This window comes from Mobula hypostoma, chromosome 11 (genome assembly GCF_963921235.1).
Source record: "Mobula hypostoma chromosome 11, sMobHyp1.1, whole genome shotgun sequence".
In the NCBI taxonomy this organism is placed as follows: Eukaryota; Metazoa; Chordata; class Chondrichthyes; order Myliobatiformes; family Myliobatidae; genus Mobula; species Mobula hypostoma.
The window spans coordinates 6,128,322-6,146,185 of NC_086107.1; the positions used below are offsets into that span (position 1 = coordinate 6,128,322).

The 17,864-nt window shown below is 43.6% G+C and overlaps 1 protein-coding gene across 4 annotated transcripts in view; it reads right to left on the reverse strand.

Annotated features, from left to right (window-relative positions):
- Positions 1 to 5,973: 5,973 nt before the first annotated feature.
- kiaa1549lb (KIAA1549-like b) overlaps positions 5,974 to 17,864 on the reverse strand; it is a 273,051-nt gene continuing 261,160 nt past the window's right edge. For 3 of the 4 annotated variants that reach the window (XM_063061614.1, XM_063061610.1, XM_063061612.1), the window contains one exon: positions 5,975 to 16,313. In XM_063061614.1, coding sequence (XP_062917684.1) covers positions 16,050 to 16,313 — 264 coding nt within the window. In that variant the 3' untranslated portion in view covers positions 5,975 to 16,049. Of the gene's footprint in view, positions 16,314 to 17,864 lie in introns of all 4 variants that reach the window. The other variant, XM_063061611.1, reaches the window with a different exon arrangement.

The following is a 17,864-nucleotide window of genomic DNA, read 5'->3' on the forward strand; positions in this document are numbered from 1 at the left end:
GAAGAAAAGAAAAGTTTACAAAAGGTTCAAAAAACTAGATAATGATAAAAATCTAGAAAATTATAAGGCTAGCAGGAAGGAGTTTAAGAATGAAATTAGGGGAGACAGAAGGGGCCCTGAGAAGACCTTGGTGAGCAGGATTAAGGAAAACCCCAAGGCATTCTACAAGTATGTGAAGAGCAAGAAGGTAAAATGTGAGAGAATAGGACTAATCAAGTGTGACAGTGGGAAAGTGTGTGTGGAACTGGAGGAGGTAGCGGAGGTACTTACTGAATACTTTGCTTCAGTATTCACTACGGAAAAGGACCTTACAATTGTAGGGATGACTTACAGCAGACTGAAAAGCTTTTACAGCAGACTGAAAAGCTTGAGCATGTAGATATTAAGAAAGAGAATGTGCTGAAGCTTTTAGAAAGCATCAAGTTGGATAAGTCACCGGGACCAGATGAGATGTACCCCAGGCTACTGTGGGAGGCAGGGAGGAGATTGCTGAGCCTCTGGCAGCTATCTTTGCATCATCAATGGGAACGGGAGAGGTTCTGGAGGATTGGAGAGTTGCAGATTTTATTTTCTTATTCAAGAAAGGGAATAGGGATAGCCTTGGAAATTATAGACCAGTGAGTCGTACTTCAGTGGTTGGTAAGTTGATGGAGAAGATCCTGAGGGGAAGGATTTATGAACATTTGGAGAGGTATAATATGATTATGAATAGGAATAATGAGCATAGCTTTGTCAATGGCAGGTTGCGCCTTACAAGCCTGATTGAATTTTTTGAGGATGTGACTAAACACATTGATGAAGGTAGAGCAGTAGATGTAGTGTATATGGATTTCAACAAGGCATTTGATAAGGTACCCCATGCAAGGCTTATTGAGAAAGTAAGGAGGCATGGAATCAAAGGGGACATTGCTTTGTGGATCCAGAACGGGCTTGCGCACAGAAGGAAAAGAGTGGTTGTAGACAGGTCATATCCTGCACGGAAGTAGGTGATCTGTGGTGTGTCTGAGGTAAACATGAGGAAATCTACAGATGCTGGAAATTCAAGCAACACACACAAAAAATGCTGGTGAACACAGCAGGTCAGGCAGCATCTATAGGAAGAGGTACAGTCAACGTCTCGGCCCGAAACGTCGATTGTACCTCTTCCTATAGATGCTGCCTGGCCTGCTGCGTTCACCAGCATTTTTTGTGTGTGTTGCGTGTGTCTCAGGGATCTGTCCTGGGACCCCTACTCTTCATGATTTTTATAAATGACATGGATGAGGAAGTGGAGGGATGGGTTAGTAAATTTGCTGATGAGACAAAGGTTGGTGGTGTTGTGGATAGTGTGGAGGGGAGTCAGAGGTTACAGCGGGACATCGATAGGGGTAGGTTTTTTACGCAGAGAGTGTTGAGTCCGTGGAATGGGCTGCCAGCGATGGTGGTGGAGACAGATACGATAGGGTCTTTTAAGAGGCTCCTAGACAGGTACATTGAGCTTAGGAAAATAGAGGGCTATGGGTAACCCTAGGTAATTTCTAAAGTAGGTACATGTTCGGCACAGCATTGTGGGCCAAAGGGCCTGTATTGAGCTGTAGGTTTCTATGTTTCTATGTTTTATGTTATTACTGAAGTTTCATATAGTGTGCACAGACAGCATAGAACACAAGCTCCCCCAAAGGTTTTCTTGGGATTTTACAGCTGAGAGAACTTTTTTTGTTTCATCTTATTCATTTTTTATACGGCTAAAAGAAACCCATGCTCTATTCTACCCTGGAGAAATCTTACTTCTTTTTATTGCACATTTCCTCCTTTTTCCCTTCCAAGTTTCAGTGTTGCCGCTGAAGGTGGAAGCTGCCTGTGTAAACATGTCACACCGCTGTTGCCTCCGCCATCCCTGATCTCTCTTCTCCTGACCTACCCAGTTCCTCCAAAACCCATCTCAGCCCCCAGCACCCTGTTCCTTTACTCTCCGCCACCCTCGCACTCTGTTGATCGTCCACAAACCCCACCCTACTGGGTTCCTCTCCTCCACTGTTCTCGTCTGTCCTCGCCACTTTCCTTATCGGTTCCACCATCCACCTTCCTCTTCCATCAGATTCCGCTATCTGCAGCCTTTTGTCACCTCCCAGCCTCAGGCCCCATCTCCACTCTCTATCACCATTCACATCTGAGACATGACCACTTCTCTTTACTACCATCAGCGAGGAGACACAGGAGCCTGTAGACCCACATTCAATGATATTGGAACAACTGCTTCCCCTCCGCCATCAGATGAACCCATGAACACTACTTTGCTATTCCTCTTTCACACAATTTCTTCGTTATAATTGTCACTTTTGGTAATTATTGATGTTTTGCACTCAACTGCTGCTGGCTGGCCAGTGGTAGAGCGGCACCTGGACCAGACTTTTAGGCAAGTGGGGTTTGAATCCGGCCGGCTCCATGCATGCTTTCCATTTGGGCTGGGTTGAGTGTCGAGCTAGCAACTCAGCCTCGTAAAAACACACACAAATGCTAAAGAAACGGCAAGAATACTGCCTAATGTACCAAACAAGGTGTGAAAAGGAACTCAGTTCGACTTCTGCCACAAAACAACAAATTTCACAATATTTATCAGTGAGTATAAATCTGTTTCTAATTCTGATTCACCTGACACTTTCAGGGTTCAATTCATACCGTTTTCTGTTGGGAGTTTGCACATTCTCCCCCTGTATGTTTGGGTTTTCTCCGGGTGTTCCGGTTTCCCCACACATTCCAAAGATGTACGGATTAGGATAAGTAAACTGTGGGCCTGTTTTGTTGGCACCAGAAGTGTGGCACCACCTGTGTGCTGTCCCCATCATATCTTTGGGCAGCATCAGTTGCTTTAGCAAATAATATATTTCACTGTGTGTTTTGATGTACACGTCAGAAGTAAAGCTAATCTTTAATCTTTAATTTCCTCCATCTGCCTATCACAGACCCTACCCTGGTTCTACCTATCACTTCACATCTCTTGTCCAACCCTTTCCCCTTACACCTATGTACTGGCTTTCCAATTGTAGGAGCCATGTATCTATTTGTTGTCTGGCTGTATTGAATCCATCCAATTTCCGAATGGACTTTGAACATTACCTCGCTACTTTTTTGAAACTTCTGTTTTTCCCCTACTTATTTAATTTTACTACTTAATCTATGTATGCACACACACTTACTGTAATTCACTGTTTTTTCCCTATCATCATGCATTGCATTGAACTGCTACTGCGAAGTTACCAAATTTCACAATCTGTGCCAGTGATAGTAAACCCAATTCTGATTCTGGGTTGTGTTGTGTATCCTCAGTCTGGGTTAAGGTAATTAATCACATGGGTTTGGGTGGCGGTAGAAACAACTGAAAATAGTCACCTGTTCACCTGCATGGCGGCATAGAGAAGAGGTGTGTAGGGAGCACATATTTTTTCATTGACCACTCATCCTTGTTTGAATTTGATCCACTTGTCTCACTCCCTTTTATTTCACAGGAATCATGGAAGAGTTGAACGATTTTGGAATGTTGGTTTGTAATAAAAGATTAAACGTACTTTTTGGACTTAGAGTTCAGATAGTTGAAAGCACGTCATACAGTGCGATACTCCCTCACTTAGCCTCTGAGTGACTTTTGGTTTGTTTTCAAGTAGCCACTACACTAGTCACAGTTACAGTCTCGATGAAGCGTCTCGACCCAAAACGTCAACTGCACACTTCCCTCCTTCAGCATCTTGTTTAGTTTCTCTGGATTCCAACATCTCCTGTGTCTCCTGATGGAACACAGAACATACTGTACAGCACAGTACCAACACCTCGACCCATGATATCATGCCCATGTTTTAACCTACTCTAAGATCAATCTAACCCTTCCCTCCCACATGGCCCTCCATTTTCCTATCATCGATGCATCTATCTAAGAGTTTCTTAAATATCCCTAATGTATCTGCCTCTACCACCATCCCTGGCAGCACGTTCCACACACCCACCACTCTCCGTGTCAAAAAAACCTACTTCTGACATCCCCCTATACTTTCCTCTGATCACCTTAAAATTATGCCTCCTTGTATTAGCCATTTCTGCCCTGTGAAAAAGTCTCTGATTGTCCATTAGATCTTGCCTCTTCATCTTGTACACCTCTTTCAAGTCACCTCTCATCCTCCTTTACTCCAAAGTGAAATCCCCTAACTCACTCAACCTATCGTCTTAAGGCCCGCTCTGTAACCCTGTAAGAGTCTTCAGATGAGTGGACCCAGGTATGAAATAAACTCAGGACTCGAGAGTGGAAACTAGTAATGAAGATTTATTCGGCAAATAACACAGGGAATGATCGGACTAAGAGGTCACCTATTTGAGCACACAGAACGATGGTTCACACAGAACTCGAATACAGGTCTTACCGATGAGCGCTGATCCAGAATAAACTTAAATAGAATGTCAAACACAAGAAACCCGTGCAAATTGAAAATCAAAAACTAATCACTTAAGATCAAGCAAAAGAAAGCCCTATTCACATTCAAAAAACACAGTGGCAGCTTAATAATAAAAGTAGTCATTAAACAAATCAAATAAACTCAAATAAATAACGATCCGGTGCGTTGAGACCTGCTGCTACCTGGTGCACCTCGCTGGTCTGACAAATCCAGGCAGCATCCTGGTAAATCTCCTCTGCACCCGCTCGAAAGCTTCCACATCCTTCCTATAATAAGGCGACCAGAAGTGAACACAATGTTCCAGGTGTGCGTCCCTGCTCTCCAGCACTTAAGCACACTTCTCACCTTCACAGTCTGCCATCATGTTTTTATGTTCACAATACTGTAAATGATTCAAGTATTTCAAAATAATTCTCTCTATTCTTTTCAAATGGGGAGGGGGTTAATTTTACAGTTTACCCCACTTTCTCAAAATGCTAATAAATGATCTCCTGGAGGAAATCAGGAAGGAGAGTCTATGGGGAATATAATGCTGGAGGAACTCAGCAGATCAGGCTGCATTATTGGAAATGAATAAACAGTCAATGTTTCAGGGCGAGACTCTTCTTCGGGATTGAAAGGAAAGGGAAGACACCAGAATAAAAAGGTGTGAATCGCTGGAATTCTCTACCCATGAGAGTAAGATGTTAACTCCCCTTGAAGCCAAGTGGATGGAAATGGGAATGGAACGGGTCAGTGACACAGTACCAGGAGCGTCAGCCGGAATCTGCGACTAACCCAGTTACGGACACACACAAAGTACATGTACATATATGCACACATGTACACCCACACAAGTGTGCATACACATGCGTACTGCACACGTACATGGAAACTTACCTACATTCACACAGATGCATTTGTGTACACATATATACAGCCACACACACAAACACATGCACACATATGGCATGTTAATGCAAACACACATGTACACTATTAGAAACCACTGTTGTTTAATAATATTTTTTGTAAGATTTTAACAAACTCATGTATTTCTCATAGTATGTGGTGGATCATCCCCACTCACTGGCAGAAAGCAGAATAGCAGCTAAACTAACGGTTTATCACCTTTCTCATTTTTCATTGGCTACATTATAACACATCACCCACATGATATATTTCAGAATCAGAATCAGAATCAGGTTTATTATCACCGGCATGTGACGTGAAATTCGTTAACTTAGCAGCAAGCAGTTCAATGCAATACATAATATAGAAGAAAAAAAAATAAAATAAATATAATAATAATAAATAAATAGTTATAGGATATGCATATCGAATAGATTAAAAACATGCAAAAAACAGAAACAGTGTATATTAAAAAAGTGAGGTAGTGTCCAAGGGTTCAATGCCCATTTAGGAATCGGATGGTAGAAGGGAAGAAGCTGTTCCTGAATCACTGAGTGTGTGGCTTCAGGCCTCTGTACCTGCTACCTGAGTGCTGGAGGTCCTTATTAATCGATGCTGCCTTTCTGAGACACCGCTCCCTGAAGATGTCCTGGGTACTTTGTAGGCTAGTACCCAAGATGGAGCTCACTAGATTTACAACCTTCTGCAGCTTCTTTCGGTCCTGTGCAGTAGCCCCTCCATACCAGACAGTGATGCAGCCTGTCAGAATGCTCTCCACAGTACATCTATATAAGTTTTTGAGTGTATTTGTTGACATGCCAAATCTCTTCAAACTCCTATTGAAGCATAGCTACTGTATTTGTTTAATTATGGAGCTTACTAACTAGTTTATTCCTATCTAAGGAATGTCTTATTTATAAAAGTGAGGTATTTTTCAGAGGTGCCATCTAGGCTTCCTTATTCCTTTGTCTTCACATCTACAGTATACACCTTACTATTGTTTCTCAGCTCTTTATTTAGTTTCCTTAGTATTTGTATGTTTGTTTGTACTCTAAAATAAACTGAAACCTAGGAATTAAAACTGCTCTTCATCCCTGACTCCTGGAAAACCCTAGGGAACAGAAAATAAATGAAGAACTAACAACAGCCACACACACACACACACACACACACACACACACACAGACATTTTCAAAATTCAATCTTTAGACAATATTATTTATTTGGCTCTTGTTTTGAAACAACAGAATTATATTTTCATTATTAACGGTTCACTTGGAGAATGCGAAAAACTGACAAACAACCGCACAGAATTATTGTGGAGTTTAAAACAGGTCCATAGTTGAGTATAAAGCATCAGCTTCTCTCTGGGTGTTAAGTCCTGGTTCCCAGAAAGCCTTTAACTTGCAGAGCCATAAACAGATTCCAAAATCCCAGGCATTTGTTGATGTTTATGACCATTTTCCCACTTTGACGCCAGTATCCAGGAATCAAATTTAATAGTAACAGTAATAATAACTTATTTACAGAGCAAGTTTCATAGATACAATGTAGTTCAAAGTGCATTACAATGGGATAAAGTGCAAACATGAAAATAAAAGGCAAAATTATGTTAGTTAAAAGCAAGGTTGAATAAATAGGTTTTGAACTGGCGTTTAAAAGTGTCAGCTGGGGTTTTAAATATACACAGGAGAAATTTAAAGAAAATAAGCTGTGTGATTTCAGCCACAACAAGAACTGGCTCTGGAAGGTGTTCATAAAGATGCAACTTAGTCTGGGCTGTCTACCTTCCGAAACAGCACGTTATTAAATCACAGATATCTGTCTTCACAAAGAGCTGGAAAGTACTGTTTTCAATATGACAGCCTCCTGATTGGTTTGTGAGATAGTCCCTCACCTACAAATCTTGGTGGCAGAGCAAAACATTAAAACAAAAAAAAAAGAATTATACTTTTTAGCTGGAAATCTCAATTTAAAAAATTGGGGATACTCAATGAGTCAGGCAGCATCTGCGGAGAAGGAAACGGGGTTAACCTTTCATCTTTCCTCAGACGCAAGAGTACAGCAATGACCTGAACTGTTGGTTCTCCACAGATGCCGGTGGGCCCTAATGAACACTTCTGGCATTCTTTAGTCTTTAGAGTCCTGAAGCAATACAGCATGGATTACAGGCCCTTTGGTCCAACCAGTCCATACTGACCACAGTTACCTCCCAGCCAGTCCCAATTTCCTGCCTTTGGCCCATATCCCTCCAAGCCTCACCCTCCATGTACCTATCCAATGACTACTGTACCTTCCTCAACCACTTCCTCTGGCAGCTCATTCCATAGACTCACCACCCTCTGTGTGAAAAAGTTGCCCCTCTAGGCTCTTCTAAATCTTTCCCTTCTCACCTTAAACCAATGCCGCCATATGTTGGATGCCCCTACCCTGGGGAAAAGACTGTTACCATCCACCTTATCTAAGACTCTCATAATTTTAAACATTTCTTGCAGGTTGCCCTTGATTCTCCTACACTCCAAGGAGTAAATTTGATTCTTAAAATTCTGTGGTTTTTGCAGTTTGCGCAATTTGCTCTTTTTTTTGCACATTGGGTGTGTGACGTTTCTTTGAACAGGCTCCCTGGTGTTTCGTTATTTTGTGGCTGTCTGCAGAACAACAAATCTCAGGGCTGAATACTGCATACACGTTGATAATAAGTGTACTTCAAATCTTTGAATAAAAACCTAGCCTCACCAACCTCCACCTATAACTTAGGCCCTCTAGTCCTGGCGACCTCCTTGTGAATTTTTTTCAGTTTAACCACATCTTTCCTAAAACAGGGTGACCTAAACTGTATACAGTACTCCAAGTACTTTTAAAGCATAAAGTTAAAAAATTGAGTGAATTCATTCCAAGCGAAGTGATTTTCTGATGGAAGTTTTGTTTGGTCCTACCAAACTATCATTTTGCAAGACCAATTGTCCTTCGCTTGCTGCTTCGTTCCAGGTTTTATTTTCTGAGGTACTTTTCTGTGGTCACAGTCTTTTCCCCAGGGTGGGGAATCTTAAACCGAGGGATATAGGTTTAGTGTGAGAGGGGAAAGATTTACAAGTGACCTATGGGGCAACTTTTTCCACAGAGAAGAATGGTGGAGAGGTGGAATGAGATGCCAGGGGAAGTGGTAGAGGTTGGTACAATTACAATGTTTTAGGAGACATTTGGACATGTATGTGGACAGTAAAGGTCTATGGACCAAATGGGACAAACTCAGATTGACAACTGAGTTGACGTGGACCTGTTTCCATTCCATATGACTCTCTGTGAAGTTGGAGCTTGAGGTGAAAGTCTAGAGGCCAAGAAACTCCATAACTCTTGAATCAGGAGATTGGTCACATGCCCTTGCTGGAGTCAGATGGAATAGCAGTCCTGCCACCATAAGTGCTGGTAAATCAATACTTGTTGTCTTCTTGATTATAAGTTAAGAGAACAATCCATAGAGTTATAGAGTACAATAGGATAGAAACAGACCTTCTCCCCACCGCCCGCCCCATCCACTCCATGATTTTCTGCCTAGTCCTGTCTACCTGCACCCAGTCCTTATTCCTCCCAAATCCTTCACGATAAGTGTTGACTGGAACTGCTCACATTGTCCTGAAATCCCAATACAATCTTTAAATCACATTCTATTGATAAAAACAAGAAAGAGACATGTTTGTCACAATGTCAGAATGTCCCAAAGACAATGATATAGGAATGGAATTTAATGGCAGCACACGGCAAGATCCCACCAGCTTAATGTGACAATGACCAGAAAACTTGCTCCATTAGGAGGCTGACCAGATGACAAACAATGCCTTGGGGGGAGATTTCTTGCCCTTTGAAACATGTTCTGGGATACTCTGTGCTTCACCTGGATGGGGTGAAGTTTAAAATATAAAGTAAAAACCTTTGAGTGACCACACTGTAATTTTCTGATGAGTTTTATTCGTCATATCAATCCGCTGGTTTGTAAATCTAATTGTCTTTCACTTGCTGTCTTCTTCCAGGTTTTATTTTGTGAGGTACTTTTCTATGTTCACAGTCTTTTCCCCAGGGTAAAAGTCCGGTCTTTTCTCCCCCAGTCTTTTCCACAATCTTTCCCCCCAATCTAAAATACTGGGGTACTGTACAGGAAAAGCTCTGTGCTGGACACAAACCATGGGGGTCTTTACACCCACAACAACTACTTAAGGGAGCCTAATCATCTAGGATCCTCAGTTAGCTGCAGAATGACCTGTTTGAAATGTGAAGGGGTAGTTGGACTGCTGATCAGACCAGTTCCCTGAACAAATTATCTGAATTAATCATCCTTTGGAATTGATTCTCTGAAAAGTTTTTCAACAGGAAGTTATGCCAACACAATATACTTTAAGGACATTGTACATTACAACACTGGAACAGTCTGTTCAGCTTCAATGTCCATACTGATTATGAAACCAATTTCAATTTATCCCATCTGTCTGCACATGATCCATATCCTCCATTCCCTGTCTGCTTATGTGTCTGACTAAAAGCTTCTTAAACATCACAAATGGAACTTCAGCATGTTCCAGGCACCTACCTACTGCTCTCTGTGTAAGAAACTTGCACTGCAAATCTCCTTTAGACCTTCTCCTCTTACCTTACACCCTTTCTGAGACGTGAGTAATCCACGATAAACACAAGAGGTTTTGCAGATGCTGCAAATCTTGAGCAACAGGCACAAAATACTGGAAAAACCCAGCAAGTCAGGCAGCATCTGTGGAGATGATTAAACAGTCAATGTTTTGGGCTAAGACCCTTCAACCTGGTTGTACATATTCTCAAGCTCTTATATCTTCTGCCTGACTGGCGGGGGGAAAGAGGAAAAGTTTTAGGCTGAGACCCTTCATCAGGAAGGTGAAGAAGTCAGAATAAGAGGGACGGGGGAGGGGAAAGAGTACAAACTGGCAGGTGATAGGCAATAAGTGGGTGAAGGGTGGGAAGGTGGGTGGGTGGGTGGAGACGAAGTAAGAAGCTGTGAGGTGATAGGTAGAAAAGGGAAAGGGCTGAAGAAGCAGGAATCTGATAGGAGAGGAAGAGTGTACCATGGGAGAGAGGGAAGGAGGGGTAGAAACCAGAAGGAGGTGATAGGCTGGTGAGGAGAAGGAGTGAGAACGAGGAATGGAAAAAGAGAAGGAGAGAGGGAAGAGCAGGGAGCGGAAATGGTGGGGATTAATACATTGTTCTGTGTAATACCAAAAATTGAAGGACACTTTTCCATTAGGTTTTGTTTCTTGAAATCTTTCTCCAGAATAAAATCAAAAAATGCCAGAAACACTTAGCAGGTCAGGCAGCAATAGATGGTGCTGCTGGTATTTTCAGCCATTTGCAACTTTTAGAGCTTCACGCTCCCTCAGATGATGAAGCTGGTGGTGGGTAGGGGTTGGAGGCCTACTATCTACCAGAGTGGATCTGCCTTCTGAAGCATCTTCAAATGAATCCCCACCCAACCCGTTTCGGATGGAGAGAGCAGACAGCTTCAAGAGTTGCAGACGTATGGACCGGTAGGTGGACGTGGAGAAAACAGTGGAAAGTTATATGCCCTGTTACGAGTCAAAACTGGTTGCCCCTGCTCACGCTTACAGCCGCATCAAAACCAAACACCCGTGGGACAGCCCACCGAGTCATAATGAACCAGGACATATGACTTGTTCTGGTTGGCGACCATTCTGCCTGTACAGGTTGATACTGTGGTGAAGAAGGCACACAGCATGAGCACCTTTATTAGCTGAAAAATTGTGTTCAGCAGTCTGGAAGTTATGTTGCAGTTTTATAAAACTCCAGGCGGCATCTGGAGTGTTGCATATGATTCTGGCCACCCCATTCCAACAGAATGTTGAGGTTCGGAGAGGGTGCAGAGGTTTACTGGGATGCTGCCTGGATTAGGGGGTGTCGGACAAACTTGGGTTCTTTTCTCTGGGGCAACAGAAACTGAGGGGAGATCTGACAGATGTTTCTAAGAGGCATAGATAGAGTAGACAGCCAGTATCTTTATCCTAGGGTCAAAATGTCTAATATCAGAGCACATACATTTAAAGGTAAGAGGGGTAAAGTTCAAAGGAGATGTGCGGGGCACGTTTTTTTATAGAGACAGTGGTGGATGCCAGGGGTGGTGATGGGCGAGAGGGGCAATGAAGTAAAAAGGTGGGAGATAATAGATGGAAGAGGTAAAGGTGCATTTAAGAGGCTCTTAGACAGGCACGTGAATGTGTAGGAATTGGAAGAATATGGACAATGTGTAGACAGGAAAGATCCCACCAATCACCACCAGAATAAATTCCACCAATCACCACCCGAAGAGATTCCACCAATCACCACCCGAAGAGATTCCACCAATCACCACCAGAAGAGATTCCACCAATCACTACCAGAAGAGATTCCACCAATCCCCACCAGAATAAATTCCACCAATCACCACCAGAAGAAATTCCACCAATCACCACCAGAAGAGATTCCACCAATCACCACCAGAAGAGATTCCATCAATCACCACCAGAAGAGATTCCACCAATCACCTCCCAGCTTTTAGTTCAACCACTCCCCCGTCCAGCTGGCTTTACCTATCACCTGCTAGTTTGTCCTCCTTTTCCCTCCTCCACCCTCCTGTTCTGGCATCTTCCCCCTTCCTTTCCAGTCTTAATGAAGGGCCTCGGTCCGAAACCTCATATCATTATTCCTCTCCATAGATACTGCTCTCCTTAGATTCCTCTCCTGACCTGCTGAGTTCCTCCAGTATTTTTTGTGTGCATTGCTTTAGTTAGTTGGACATGTGATTACTGATTAGTCCAGCACTAGTGCTCTGTGGTCTATCTGCGACATGTTGGGTGTTTACTGGGTTCCTGCCATTTATTGCTAGACTGGGACGGGTTGAGCTGAACTACCGCGGTCTCTACATTTGGCTGGTTCACCACCATTCCCAGTCCTGACAGACAGTGAAAGCAGGTGTTGGCTTTAAAGGCAAGACTGGTGAAAACACAACCTACCAAGAGAACCTGGAGGCGGAAGAGAATAGGAATGATATACTATACAAAATTCTTCGTCACCCTAGAGATATATATGTGCCTAAGATTTTTGCTGTAGATGGAGTGGACAAGCCAGAGATCTTTTCCCAGGGTGGAAATGGTAATCCAAGAAGGCACAATTTTAAGGTGATTGGAGGAAAGTCTAGGGAGGATGTCAGAGGTAAATCTTTTACAAAGGGAGCAGTGGGTGTGTGGAACCTATGTCGGGGGTGATGGCAGACACATAGACAGCAGGGACATTTAAGAAACTGTTAAATAGACACATAGCTGATAGAAAAATGGAAGGCTATCTAGGCAGGAGGTTAGACTGATCTTAGAGTAGATTAAAAGGTCAGCTCAATATTGTGTGCCAAAGGTGTTGTAATGTACTATGTTCTATGGACTTCACTTTCTCTGTAGCTGTTACACGTTATTCTGCGTTCTGTTATTGTTTTATCTTGTTCTGCACTGTGTAATGATCTGATCTGTATGGACATAAGCAAGACAAGCTTTTCACCGTATCTCAGTACACGTGACAATAATAAACCGACACCAATCCTTCTGGGTAACAGGGACACAATGGACCAAATACTCCATGTATACCATATGATTCGGTAAATCCTGTGTGGTCTCATGACCAAACTCCACTATAAATGGTAGCTGATATTTCTCCATGTCTATCCCCAACATGCATCTCTGAATATTGGTCCAAGCTACAGATTTCAGACCAAGTTGCCATCTACTGGGAAGCACAGACTACCGGTACATGCCATCTTCTTCATAAATCAACTTTAACACCATCCTTTACATTGACGCCACTGTGGGTAATTACACTCAGTAGCCATTTTACGCCTGTACACCTGCTCGTTAATGCAAATATCTAATCAGCCAAACATGTGACAGCAACTCAATGCGTAAAAGCATGCAGGCATGGTCAAGAGGTTCAGTTGTTGTTCAGACCAAACATCAGAATGGGGGTGAAATGTGATCTCAGTGACTTTGACTGTGGAATGATTGTTGGTGCCAGATGGGGTGGTTTGAGCATCTCAGAAACTGCTGATCTCCTGGGATTTTCATGCACAACAGTTTACAGAGAATGGTGCAAGAAAGAAAAAAAAAACGCATGCAGTGAGAGGCAGTTCTGTGGGTGAAAACACCTTGTTAATGGAAGAGATCCACAGAGAATGGCCAGATTCATTCAAGCTGATAGGAAGGCAACCGTAACTCAAATAACCACACACTACAACAGTGGTGTGCAGAAGAGCATCTCTGAACAAACAATGTGTCAAACCTTGATGTGGATGGGCTACAGCAGCAGAAGACCATGAACATACACTCGGTGGCCACGTTATTAGATATAGGAGAAATTTAATATTAAGTGGCCACTGAGTGTGTCTGCACTCTCTGCTACACCACTTTGTCAGTAGAATATGAAACAGCGGAGATTAACGCTGCAATGGGGCAACTCCCCTTTGGCCCAAGAGAAATCTCAGTAAGGTGATTACTTAAAAGCCGAATTCGCTGCATGATACAATCAGGCTGTACTGATGAAAAAAACTGAACTGTAACCAATCGTACTGACTGCAGGAATACAACTGTAAAACTCAGAACAATTATACTCTTCTGATCATCAGGGAGTCACAGAACAACTACTGGTCCACGCCGGCATCGAAGAATGGTGGCTTAACAAGTCTTACAATGAAAAGACACGTTCTGTACAAAGTATCTCTGTGAGACGCGGGTACAGTAGTATTGCAATACTTTACAGTGCCAGTGACCCTGGTTCATTGTACGTTCTATATGGATTTCCTCCAGGTGCTCTGGTTTCCTCCCACATTGCAAAGACATGCGAGTTAGGGTCAGTAAACTGTGGCACTACAAGCACAGCGACACTCTCAAGCTGCCCCCAGAACATCCTCAGACTGTGATGGTCGTTGATACAAATGGTGTGTCTCACTATATGTTTCACTGTACATGTGACAAATAATCTGATCTTTCACTGTTAATCCTGCAGCTCTTTGAGCTCAATATATGTCAGGTAACTAATGTTTACCGTGTGAGGTAAATTCACCTCCAGTGTCGGGGAACAGCTGAAAGCCATTCACCTCCTCCAGCCTGCCCTGTCGTCAAGTGCTGATTCAATACATCATCCGCTGTTTCCAATATTAATAGTCACTCATTGGTACAAACTTCTCTCCCTCGCCTTTGAGATCCGTCATTACCCTTAATCAGTGGCACAGGGCACCATTAATGCATCACTTCATGTCTAAGCCAATGTTTGATCAGGAGGGTTTAATCTTCGTATGAGTACAAGGCCTTCTGATGATGAGAGGAGACAGGATTTACAGTGATGAGCATTGAATCGATCGTTGGAAACAGTTGTCCATTACCTGCAGGGCCCCCCTCCTGCCACGTTACAGAGGAACGCCAGAGATCCATCATCACACCATCCACCATCTCTGTCTGACAGATAGACCCTTAGCGTAGCCCCGTAGTGTAACATCACTGCAACGCCAATGACCCGGCTTCAACTCTTGCCGCTGTCTGTAAGCAATTTGTTTGTTCTCCCCATAACCTTGTGGGTTTCCTCTGGGTACGTCAGTTTCCTCTCACATTCCAAAGATGTACAAGTTACAGTTAGTGAGTTGTGGGAATGCCATGTTGGTACCAGAAGCAGGGCAACACTTGTGGGCTGCCCCCAACACATCCTCGTTGACACATTTCACCGTAGGTTTCGAAAGCTAATCTCTTATCTCCATCTCAAACTTGACTGAGGCCTCAGACAGACGAGCGACTCCCGTCACCAGGGAGGGGTCGTCTCGCTAGACCGTGGCATCAGGCGCAGCTTGCTCTGATCCGCAATCAGAGCTGCTGGAATGTCGGTTTAGCTAGAGGGAAGATTGGCAGCCTTCCTGGAAACATCAGGTAACCATGACTTACAGTACGTAGAATCTGCAGAAAGCTGATCTCCCCCACCCCCCACGGGCGTGTTCAGAAGTCAGGCGGAGTGACAGCTATCACCTGGTCAGGCATCTTGACATTTCAAACTTTTGCACCTGATCACAGTAAAGACCACCTCCTGGGTATTCACTGGAGTTAACACAGGTTCTAGGAACACAGTGGGCTTAGGTTAAACTTCATACTAAATGACAGCATCTTGGGAGAAGCTAGGAGCAGAGGGCACAGCTTCAGAACACAAGGACGTCCCCTTAAAAAAAACAGAGATGAGGAGGAATTTCTTTAGCCAGTGGGTGGTAAATCTGTGGAATTCATTGCCAGGTCATTGGGTATATTTAAAGCGGAGGGTGATTGGTCCCTGATTAGTAAGGTTATCAAAGATTACGGAGAGAAGGCAGGAGAATGGAATTGAGAGGGATAGTAAATCAGCCATGATAAAATGACAGAGCAGACTCAATGGGCCAAATGGCCTGATTCTGCTCCTGTGCTTTATGGTTTTCCAGATGAAACACAATGTCATAAGGAGGAGGTTCTCCGGATGAACCAAAGCAACCCGATCAATAGTCTACTCTCTCCGTAAAAAACAATGGCCCAAATCCACAGCGGAGTTATTTCAGCCTTCGTTCTAACAGTGGCCAAGGCAAGCCGGTCAGAGGTCTGTGGGCTGTTCCCAATGGCTGCGGGAGGAAGAGTGTCTGGCGGTTCTCTTGGTGGGACATTTCCCCGGAGAGCGTCATTACACCTGGAATTCAAACATGCACGTCTGCTTCTTGGCCAGCTTGGCGACCTCCTCCCTGATGGCCTTCACCAGGGCGGTGGTGGAGATGTTGTTGTAGGGGGCCTCGGGCGGTTCCGTGTCCGCCAGGCTCTGCTGCGAGACGGCGGTGGAGGGGCCGTGCCGAGGCAGGTGGGCAGGCTGCGTCTGGCTGTACTGTCGAGGCGGGGAGCAGTGTGGATACCGAGTGTGAGGGAAGGCCTCCACGTAACCCGGCAGGGTCACCTGAAGAGTGAATTCAGAATCAGGTTTATTAACACCAACACACCTCGTGAAATCTATCGTTTGGCGGCAGCGGTACAGTGCAAAGATATAAAAATAACCATACGTTGCAAAATAAATAAATTAGCTACAAAATAAATAAGCAGCGTTACATGGGTCAATGGACTACTCAAAAATCTAATGGCAGTGGTCATGGCCCCTGCGGGCCTCTGCAGCAAGCTGTGGATCGTTGGGCTGGGAGGTTTCTCAAACACCCGTACTTACTAATTGCTTTCTTAAGCAGAGTCGTTAAGCTCTTGTGTTTTCTGTATAATCTTGTCAAGTTAATTGTGACTGGCATGGGTTTTCACCTACTGTGATTACTATTGGGAGTGGGCTCCCAATTAGCACTTATCACAGTATGTGCGTGTTTGCGTGCGTGCATGCACGCGCATTTCAAGAATGATTCATCTTGCACTGTCACTCGGTCAAGCCACCGGAGTTTAGTTAGCGTTCTGATGAATAAACTCTCACCGAATTATAGGGAAGATGTCAACAAAATTGAGAGAGTACAGAGGAGATTTACTAGAATGTTGCCTGGGTTTCATCTCCTAAGTTACAGAGAAAGGTTGAACAAGTTGGGTCTTTATTCTTTGAGCATAGAAGGTTGAGGGGGGACTTGATAGAGGTGTTTAAAATTATGAGGGGGATTGATAGAGTTGACGTGGATAGGCTTTTTCCATTGCGAGTAGGGGAGATTCAAACAAGAGGACATGAGTTGAGAGTTAAAGGGCAAAAGTTTAGGGGTAACATGAGGGGGAACTTCTTTACTCAGAGAGTGGTGGCTGTGTGGAACGAGCTTCCAGCAGAAGTGGTTGAGGCAGGTTCGATGTTGTTGTTTAAAGTTAAATTGGATAGATATGTGGACAGGAAAGGAATGGAGGGTTATGGGCTGAGTGCAGGTCGGTGGGACTAGGTGAGAGTAGGAGTTCGGCACGGACTAGAAGGGCCGAGATGGCCTGTTTCTGTGCTGTAATTGTTATATGGTTATATGGTTGCTGTCTCAACAGAGGAGTCTGTTATTCCTTTCCATCTGGGTTCAGTTGTCTGTCAGTGCACACCGTGACAGATCAACTCAGAATCAGATTTGTTATCACCGACATACCTCGTGAAATTTGTTGTTTTGTGGCTGCAGTACAGTGCAAGATATAAAAACTACCACAGTTTATAGATAGTTAGATACATACATAGATAGACAGATAGACAGTTAGAGAGGAAGATAGACCGATAGACAGGTAGACTGATAAATAAATAGATAGATAGTTAGACAGGCAGGCAGGCAGACAGACAGACAGATAGATAGACAGACAGAACGATAGATAATGTGAAAGAGGAATAATGAGTTAGTGTTCATGAGTTCATGGACCATTCAGAAATCTGATGGTAGAATCCGAATTAGAATCAGATTTATTATCATCGACGTACGTCATGAAGTTTATTGTTTTATGGCAATAGTACATAAAAATTACCATGAGTTACAAAAATAAGAGCACTTGAAGTGGTTAATCGTTGTTC